Source organism: Triticum urartu, chromosome 1A (assembly GCF_056163025.1).
Source record: "Triticum urartu cultivar PI428250 chromosome 1A, HENAU_Tu73, whole genome shotgun sequence".
In the NCBI taxonomy this organism is placed as follows: domain Eukaryota; kingdom Viridiplantae; phylum Streptophyta; class Magnoliopsida; order Poales; family Poaceae; genus Triticum; species Triticum urartu.
Window position 1 is genome coordinate 406,277,469 of NC_141873.1, and position 10,298 is coordinate 406,287,766.

The window sequence follows — 10,298 nt, forward strand, 5'->3', positions numbered from 1 at the left end:
ACCTCTGCGTTTAGCACACATTCAGCTCGATGACGTCCCTCGATCTCTTGATCTAGTTGAGGACGAGGGAGAGTTCCGTCAACACGACGGCGTGGCGACGATGATGATGAAGTTACCAGCGCAGGGCTTCGCCTAAGCACTACGACGATATGACCGAGGTGTGTAACTGTGGAGGGGGCACCGCACACGGTTAAGAGAAACTTGTGTGTTCTAGGGTGCCCTCCTGCCCCCGTATATAAAGGAGGGGAGGGGGAGGCCGGCCGGCCCTGTAGGGCACACCAGGAGGAGGGAGTCCTACTAGGACTCCAAGTCCTAGTAGGATTCCACCTAGATGAAAGGGGGAAGAAGGAAGGAAGAGGGGGAAGGGAAGGAAAGGGGGCGCCACCCCTTCCCCTAGTCCAATTCGAACCCAAGGGGGGGCGGCCAGCCCCTTGTGGCCCTTCCTCTCTTCCCACTAAGGCCCGTCAAGGCCCATTAGTTCCCCCGGGGGGTTCCGATAACCCTCCGGCACTCCCATGATTATCTTGTACCTCTCGGAAATCATCCAGTGTCCGAATAACATCGTCCAATATATCAATCTTTATGTCTTGACCATTTCGAGACTCCTCATCATGTATGTGATCCTGTTATCGGCAAGTCTCTTTACTCGTTCCAGAATGCATCATCCCGCAACTAACTCATTAGTCACATTGCTTGCAAGGCTTATAGTGATGAGCATTACCAAGAGGGCCCAGAGATACCTCTCCAAAACACGAAGTGACAAATCCTAATCTCGATCTATGCCAACTCAACAAACACCATCGGGGACACCTGTAGAGCATCTTTATAATCACCCAGTTACGTTGTGACATTTGATAGCACACAAGGTGTTCCTCCGGTATTCGGGAGTTGCATAATCTCATAGTCAGAGGAACATGTATAAGTCATGAAGAAAGCAATATCAATAAAACTAAACGATCATATATGCTAAGATAACGGATGGGTCTTGTCCATCACATCATTCTCTAATGATGTGATCCTGTTCATCAAATGACAACACATGTCTATGGCCAGGAAACTTAACCATCTTTAATTAACGAGCTAGTCTAGTAGAGGCATACTAGGGACACTTTGTCTGTCTATGTATCCACACATGTACTAAGTTTCTGATTAATACAATTCTAGCATGAATAATAAAAATTTATCATGATATAAGGAAATATAAATAACAACTTTATTATTGCCTATAGGGCATATTTCCTTCAGTCTCCCACTTGCACTAGAGTCAGTAATCTAGATTACATAGTAATGACTCTAACACCCATGGAGTCTTGGTGTTGATCATGTTTTGCTCATGAGAGAGGCTTAGTCAATGGGTCAGCAACATTCAGATCTGTATGTATCTTGCAAATCTCTATGTATCCCTCATTGACTTGAATGCGGATGGAATTGAAGCATCTCTTGATGTGTTTGGTTCTCTTGTGAAATCTGGATTCGTTTGCCAAGGCAATTGCTCCAATATTGTCACAAAAGATTTTCATTGGACCCAATGCACTAGGTATGACACCTAGATCGGATATGAACTCCTTCATCCAGACTCCTTCATTTGCTGCTTCCGAAGCAGCTATGTACTTCGCTTCACACATAGATCCCGCCACGACGCTCTACTTGGAACTGCACCAACTGACAGCTCCACCATTCAATAGAAATATGTATCCGGTTTGTGACTTAGAGTCATCGGATCAGTGTCAAATCTTGCATCGACGTAACCATTTACGACGAGCTCTTTGTCACCTCCATAAACGAGAAACATATCCTTAGTCCTTTTCAGGTATTTCAGGATGTTCTTGACCATTGTCCAGTGATCCACTCCTAGATTACTTTGGCACCTCCGTGCTAAACTAATAGCAATGCACACATCAGGTCTGGTACACAGCATTGCATACATGATCGAACCTATGGCTAAGGCATAGGGAATGACTTTCATTTTCTCTCTATCTTCTGCAGTGGTCGGGCATTGGGTCTGACTCAACTTCACACCTTGTAACACAGGCAAGAAACCTTTCTTTGACTGATCCATTTTGAACATGTTCAAAACTTTATCAAGGTATGTGCTTTGTGAAAGTCCAATTAAGCGTCTTGATCTATCTCTATAGATCTTGATGCCCAATAGATAAGCAGCTTCACCGAGGTCTTTCATTGAACAATTCTTATTCAAGTATCCTTTTATGCTATTCAGAAATTTAGTATCATTTCCAATCAATAATATGTCATCCACATATAATATCAGAAATGCTACAGAGCTCCCACTCACTTTCTTGTAAATACAGGCTTCTCCAAAAGTCTGTATAAAACCATATGCTTTTATCACACTATCAAAGCGTATATTCCAACTCCGAGAGGCTTGCACCAGTCCATAAATGGATCATTGGAGCTTGCACACTTTGTTAGCACCTTTTGGATCGACAAAACCTTCTGATTGCATCATATACAACTCTTATTTAAGATATCCATTAAGGAATGCAATTTTGACATCCATTTGCAAAATTTCATAATCATAAAATGCGGCAATTGCTAACATGATTCGGACAAACTTAAGCATCGCTACAGGTGAGAAGGTCTCATCGTAGTCAACTCCTTGAACTTGTCAAAAACCTTTTGCAACAAGTCAAGGTTAGTAGACAGTAACATTACCATCAGTGTAAGTCTTCTTCTTGAAGATCCATTTATTCTCTATTGCTTGCCGATCATCGGGCAAGTCAACCAAAGTCCACAATTTGTTCTCATACATGGATCCCATCTCAGATTTCATGGCCTCAAGCCATTTCACGGAATCCGGGCTCATCATCGCTTCCTCATAGTTCGTAGGTTCGTCATGGTCAAGTAACATGACCTCCAGAACAGGATTATCGTACCACTCTGGTGTGGATCTTACTCTGGTTAACCTACGAGGTTCGGTAGTAACTTGATCAGAAGTTTCATGATCATCATCATTAGCTTCCTCACTAATTGGTGTAGGAATCACTGGAACTGATTTCTGTGATGAACTACTTTCCAATTCGGGAGAAGGTACAATTATCTCATCAAATTCTACTTTCCTCCCACTTACTTCTTTCAAGAGAAACTCCTTATCTAGAAAGGATCCATTCTTATCAACGAATATCTTGCCTTTGGATATGTGATAGAAGGTTTACCCAACAGTCTCCTTTGGGTATCCTGCGAAGACACATTTCTCCGATTTGGGTTCGAGCTTATCAGGTTGAAGCTTTTTCACATAAGCATCGCAGCCCCAAACTTTAAGAAACGACATATTGGGTTTCTTGACAAACCACAGTTCATATGGTGTCGTCTCAACGGATTTAGATGGTGCCCTATTTAACATGAATGCAGCCATCTCTAAAGCATAACCCCAAAGCAGTAGCGGTAAATTAGTAAGAGACATCATAGATCGCACCATATCTAATAAAGTATGATTACGACGTTCGACACACCATTACGCTGTGGTGTTCCAGGTGGCGTGAGTTGTGAAACTATTCCACATTGTTTCAAATGAAGACCAAACTCATAACTCAAATATTCTCCTCCACGATCAGATCGTAGAAACTTTATTTTCTTGTTACGATGATTTTCCACTTCACTCTGAAATTCTTTGAACTTTTCAAATGTTTCAGACTTATGTTTCATCAAGTAGATATACCCATATCTGCTCAAATCATCTGTGAAGGTCAGAAAATAACGATACCCGTCGCGAGCCTCAACACTCATCAGACCGCATACATCAGTATGTATTATTTCCAACAAGTCTGTTGCTCGCTTCATTGTTCTGGAGAATGGAGTCTTAGTCATCTTGCACATGAGGCATGGTTCTCAGGCATCAAGTGATTCATAATCAAGTGATTCCAAAAGTCCATCAGCATGGAGTTTCTTCATGCGCTTTACACCAATATGACCTAAACGGCAATGCCACAAATAAGTCGCACTATCATTATTAAACTTGTATCTTTTGGCTTTAATACTATGAAGATGTGTATCACTACTATCGAGATTCAATAAAAATAGACCACTCATCAAGGGTGCATGACCATAAAAGATATTACTCATATAAATAGAACAACCATTATTCTCTGGTTTAAATGAATAACCATCTCGCATCAAACAAGATCCAGATATAATGTTCATGCTTAACGTTGGCACCAAATAACAATTATTTAGGTCTAAAACTAATCCCGAAGGTAGATGTAGAGGTAGCGTGCCGACGGTGATCACATCGACTTTGGAACCATTTCCCACACGCATCATCACCTCGTCCTTAGCCAATCTTCATTTAAACCATGGCCCCTGTTTCGAGTTGCAAATATGGGCAACAGAACCAGTATCAAATACCCAGGCGCTACTACGAGCATTAGTAAGGTACACGTCAATAACATGTATATCAAATATACCTTTCACTTTGCCATCCTTCCTATTCGCCAAATACTTGGGACAGTTCTGCTTCCAGTGACCAGTCCCTTTGCAGTAGAAGCACTCAATCTCAGGCTTAGGTCCAGACTTGGGCTTCACTTGAGCAGCAACTTGTTTGCCGTTTTTCTTGAAGTTCCCCTTCTTCCCTTTGCCCTTCTTCTTGAAACTAGTGGTCCTGTTAACCATCAACACTTAATGCTCCTTCTTGATTTCTACCCCCGCAGCCTTTAGCATCGCGAAGAGCTCAGGAATTTTCTTATCCATCCCTTGCATATTATAGTTCATCACGAAGCTTTTGTAACTTGGTGGCAGTGATTGAAGAACTTTGTCAATGACACTATCATCAGGAAGATTAACTCCCAGTTGAGTCAAGTGGTTGTGGTACTCAGACATTCTGAGTATATGTTCACTTACAGAACTATTCTCCTCCATTTGGCAGCTATAGAACTTGTTGGATTTCGGGTTCCGGCAATACCCTTGAGGTTCGAACACTGGGGTGCGCACGAAGATCTCTCCCCCTCTCTAGCTCGCACACTCTACGATCTCACGGCCTAGCTCGACGAACCCAAAGAACATGAGACACAAGATTTATACTGGTTCGGGCCACCGTTGTGGTGTAATACCCTACTCTAGTGTGGTGTGGTGGATTGCCTCTTGGGCTGAGGCTGAATAGTTACAAGGGAAGAACAGCCTCGCGAGGAGAGGTGTGCTTGTGCTTGGTGAACTTGAGTGGTTGAGGATCGGAATCGGATGCCTCCCTATGGGGGTGGCTAGTCCTATTTATAGAGGCCCTGGTCCTCTTCCCAAATATTGAGCGGGAAGGGATCCCACAATGGCCAAATTCAAAGGGAGACAACTAGTACGTGCTATCCTGACAAAAGTAGTCTTCGCCTGCCAAAGGCTCTGGTGGTGACGCCGTCTTGGGCTCCACAGTGACCTCCGTCCTGCCGTCCTGCAGGTCTTGGTCTTGTTGCACCGATATGGAAACCTTTGCCTGATGCCTTGGGACTCCTCGTCTGCGCTTGCTCCTTTAGCACCAAAGAGTAAATGAGGACACTGCGCACGCTGGAGCCCGCCTGGCTCCAGTTGTCATGGCTTGCGTCATAGGAACCTCGTGAGGTGCTCCTCGCCTTGATCTCTTCGCCCCTCGCGAGCCAACCTGGTGAGGCCGCCCCTGAGGAGGCCTTGCGTCGTCCGCCTCGCGAGGCTTGGCCCCTCGCGAGGGTCTTGAGTGTTTGCTGGTGAAGATGGGCCGTACAGGGCTGCCGATGGAGCCACGCTGCGGGCCGCGGGCAGGCAAGTTTGGGGACCCCCGTTCCCAAAACGCCGATAGTAGCCCCCGGGCCCAAGGTGCGCTGGGGCTTGGCTTGGAGGCGAAGCCAAAGGGCAAGCGCGGAGCGCCACGGTCCCCATCAGCCTGCGGCCGCGGGTGGCGCGTGGCTACTGATTGGACGTAGGCGTCTCCGCTTGCCCACGCTGCCTCGGCAACTGCCCGACTTGACGGGTTCTTGCTGCATGCAGAAAAAGATCATTATTACCTTAGATCATGGAGGCTGGCGGTTGGCCTCCCCTTGGCTATAAATGGGTAGAGGGGCGGAGCCCCTGTCGCCCATCTCTTCCTTTCCTTCTCCCGCTCCTTCTCCTTCCTTGCTTCACTCCTAGCAGCGACTCCCATGGCACCTACGAAGAGGCTCTCGGCGGCGGAGAAGGGGAAGGCTCGCCAGGAGGGGCCCGGCTCTCCATCGCCCAAGAGGGGACGCGACCGTCCCCGCAAACACCCTGCGACCCCCACCGCGGCCCCTCGCGGCCGCGGTGGCGCCTCTTTGCGCGGTGGTGGCCGCCCAAGTCGCGGTAGCCCTGTCGATGAAGGGAGGCGTGCCATGGTCGCGCGCCACCCAGGCCGCGCTTCCACTCGACGGAAGTGTTGTTGGAGTTCATCATGTGTTCGGAGAACCCGGACGATACTTGGCTTCAGCTCCCACGCTTCTTTGTCGGCAAGCTGCCAGCCACTGGTGCAGGCGGTCTTTGGCTGCAGGCGGACGATTGCTGCAGCAAGGCTTCTTGGGTCACGGTCGAGGTCTCCGCCGCAGGCAACGCGGTCCTGGCTCGCGGTTGGCAGACGTTCGCCCGCGCGTGCGGACTAGGTAGGCGGTGTGCCCTCCACTTCAAGTACGACAATGACGCGACCCTCTTCGTGAGGGTATTTGGGGAAGATGGTCGCCGCATTAGATGCTACCCCGAGGACAACGACGGCGACGAGGTGCTCGACCTTGGCGACGGCCGCGACGGGAGTGATGGCGGGCCCGCCTTCGGCGTCGGCCATGTGTCGTCCAGCTACGGCGACTCTTCTTCCGGCGACAGCTCCAGCAGCGGCGGCTACGACCATCCGCCACGCCGCTGTGCCCGCTTCGAAGGTGGTAGCGGGTCGTCTCGTCGCCGCGCTCCGGTGAAGCGCGAGGAGGAGTCTGGCTGAGCTCGGGAGACCGCCACGGGCCCGTCCTCGCGACATGTCTGCGTTTAAGAGAGAGACAAGTATGGGGCCCCTCCGGGGCGTGCAACAATTATGATCTCTAAGTGGCTATGCTAAGTTTATTGTTCCTGAGTTGTGTTGCAGCGTCATGTTTTATGTATGCACGTAGGAACAACTTAGCTTGATGCACCTGAAGTAGGTTCCACCTCGCGAGACGCGCATCCCCCAATGCCTGGCGATGCCTCCTGTGCTCGGAAGGCTTTTGAGAACTGCAAAAAATCGTTAGAGAATCCTTATTCTTCCGGATCCTGGTCATAGGCACTGCCAACCATGACCCGGTGCTTCGCATCGCGGTACCCGGGGGCACGGATTGAGAGGGGTGCACTGGTTTGCGAGCTCGAGTGAGGGTGCCTTGCGAAAGACAAGAGAGAACAGAAAACACTCACGAGGGTGCCTGTCCAACCCCCTCGCGAGGCACGTGAGGGAGAGAACAGGTCAAAAACAAGGAACCGAGGGCAGAGAAGGAGGCAATAAGGACAACAGAACCAGGCCAGCAAGGAACACCAAAAAGCAAATTCTCACTCAAAAGAGGGGGCAACCAACTGCGGAAAGCAAATGAAAAGTCGCGTCCGGCACCTAGTCTAGTCTTCTTGTCTTCTCACCAGCGCGGAGCTAAGTGCTGCCACTAGGCGTGGGAGGGAGCCCCCGAGGCCCGAGGGCGGCACTCCTGAGACTCCGGGGCGTGTACAGCCCCATTCATTACTACGTGAGAGTGTCACGAGCGGAGATTCTTCACAGGCACTAGACCTTGCTTCACAGGCACTGGGCCTTGCTTCATGGGTAGAACCTCCGGAGGTGCTGGATGTTCCAGGCGTTCTGGATGGGGATCCCGTCCTGCGTCTCCAGGCGCACGGCGCCAGGCCTGGAGACGTGGGCGACCCAAAACGGGCCCTCCCACATGGGCGAGAGCTTGTGCAGCCCTTCCCTGGAGAGCACTCGCCTCAGGACAAGATCACCCACCTCGAGCATCCTGGAGCGGCCGCTGCGACAGTGGTGCCGCCGCAGCGCCTGCTGGTACCTCGCAGCTCGGAGTGAGGCTTCTCGGCGGTGTTCCTCCCCCAGCATGAGATCCATCCCCCGCATGGCCTCCTATCGCATTTCATCAAATGCCAGGACCCGCGCGGAGCGATGCTTGACCTCGTGTGGGAGAACCACTTCTGCTCCATAGACGAGGAAGAACGGAGTCTCGCCTGTCGGCCTGGTGGCGGTGGTGTGGATGGACCACAGCACGGACTGGAGCTCGTCGTGCCAGCCCCTGCCGCAGGCCTCAAGCTTCTTCTTGAAGGTCCTTGTCTTGAGACCCCTCAGGACCTCCGCGTTGGCGCATTTGGCCTGGCCGTTGCTCCTGGGGTGCGCCACGGAGGCGTAGCAGATCTGCATTCCAAGGTTAGCACAATATGTTTTGAAGAGATTGCTAGTGAACTACGAGCTGTTGTCGGTGATGATGCAATTAGGGACCCCAAATCAGCTTACGAGGCCCTTGATGAAGTTGACTGCTGACCCGGCCGGGATGGTGCGGACAACTTCCACTTCCGCCCACTTAGTGAATTTGTCAATGGCGAAGTAGAGGTAGTGGTAGCCTCTTGGCGCTCGAGGGAATGGACCTAGGATATCCAGCCCCCAGACTATGAATGGCCATGAGAGCGGGATAGTCTGTAGGCCCTGAGCAGGCCGGTGGATCTGCTTGGCGTGGAACTGGCAGGCCTCACAAGATTTCACCAGTTCGGCCGCGTTGTTGAGTGTCGTGGGCCAGTAGAACCCGCTGCGCAAAGCCTTGCCGACCAGGGTGCGCGACGACGAGTGGTGCCCGTAGTCTCCACCATGTATGCCATCCAGCAACTCTTTCCCCTATTCCCTGGAAATGTATCACAGAGAAACATCATTTGGCCGCTTCCTGTATAGCTCACCGTCCTGAATGCAGTACGCCGTAGCCTGTCGGGCCACACGTTCCGCGTCTTCCTCCTTCTCCGGCAACGTGCCTTGCGTCAGGTATGCCTTGAACTCCTCGATCCAGCACCCCTCCTGAGGCTCGAGCACTAAGAGGAAACGTGCTCCTGAAGTCGGGCCACAGGCGGGGGCTCCCGAGGCTGGTGGCTGGGGGAGCTCCTCCTGAGGCGGCGTCGGCTCCGCAGGCGGAGGTGCTGCCGAAGGCTTGAAGAGTCGTTCCTCAAAGACGCCGGGCTCTTGGGGAATCCGCTTGGATGCTCTTCTGGCGATGTCGTCGGCCTCTTTGTTGGTTCCACGAGGCACATGCTGTAGCTCCAGGCCCAGGAACTGCTTCTCCATTTTGCGCACCTCCACGAGGTACGCCTCCATGTGCTCATCCTTCGGCTCGTACACCTTGTTGGAGAAGCTGACGAGGAGCTGCGAGTCTCCCTTGACGGTAAGGCGTTTCACCCCTAGGGCCACTGCCGCTTTGAGGCCGGCGATGAGACCCTCGTACTCTGCGATGTTGTTGGAGACCTTCTCGCCCCGCTGGAAGCAGAGTTGCACAGCGTAGTAATGCTTGTCCTGAGTGGGCGAGATGAGCACGGCTCCAGCCCCCGCGCCCTGCCGTGCGAACAATGAAAGTGCTAGTGATCGACTAGAGGGGGGGTGAGTAGGCGATTTTTATGAAAGTCTTCAAAACATGGAAGTTTCGAAGACAAACGATAGAATTAAACCTATTACCATGCAGCGGAAAGTAGACTACACTAAGCAAGCCATAGTCAAGTATTCAATGAAATGAAAGCATGAAGACTAATAGCAGCTAGGCAGTATAGATCAGGATGGAAGATAGTGTGACGCCAATCAGAACAAGCAGTCACACAGTGAAGACAAATAGATAATGCAAACAGGCAATGACTTCACAAGGATCAATATGCAAATAAAGAGATGGGAAGGATAGAACCGGTGACTCGTTGAAGACAATGATTTATTGGACCAGTTCCAGTTGCTGTGACAACTATACGTTTGGTTAGGGAGGCTGAGATTCAACTCAGAAGACCGCGTCTTCACCTTATTCCCCTTGAGCTAAGGACACCCAGTCCTCGCCCAATCACTCTGGTAAGTCTTCAAGGTAGACTTCCAAACCTTCACAGACTTCGTTCACTGGCGATCCACAATGACTCTTGGATGCTCAGAATGCGACGCCTAACCGGCTGGAGGATTCACAGTCCTCAAGTGTAATAAGTCTTCAGATCACACAGACAGGAAGACTTAAGTGATGCCTAACACTCTTTGGCTCTGGGTGTTTAGGTCTTTGTCCTCGCAAGGAATTCTCTCTTAAAGGCTTCGAGGTGGGTTGCTCTCAAACGACAAAAGTCGTACACTAACTCTGAGCAGCCAA

The 10,298-nt window shown here is 50.5% G+C and overlaps 1 protein-coding gene across 1 annotated transcript; it reads right to left on the reverse strand.

The window, feature by feature from the left end:
* Positions 1–8,434: 8,434 nt before the first annotated feature.
* LOC147991445 (uncharacterized) lies at positions 8,435–9,286 on the reverse strand. The gene is made up of 2 exons (XM_087538672.1): positions 8,966–9,286; positions 8,435–8,818 (listed from the first exon to the last, which is right to left on the reverse strand). Exons 1-2 carry the CDS (start codon positions 9,284–9,286, stop codon positions 8,435–8,437), a joined length of 705 nt encoding a protein of 234 aa, XP_087394798.1.
* Between the last annotated feature and the right edge of the window lie 1,012 nt (positions 9,287–10,298).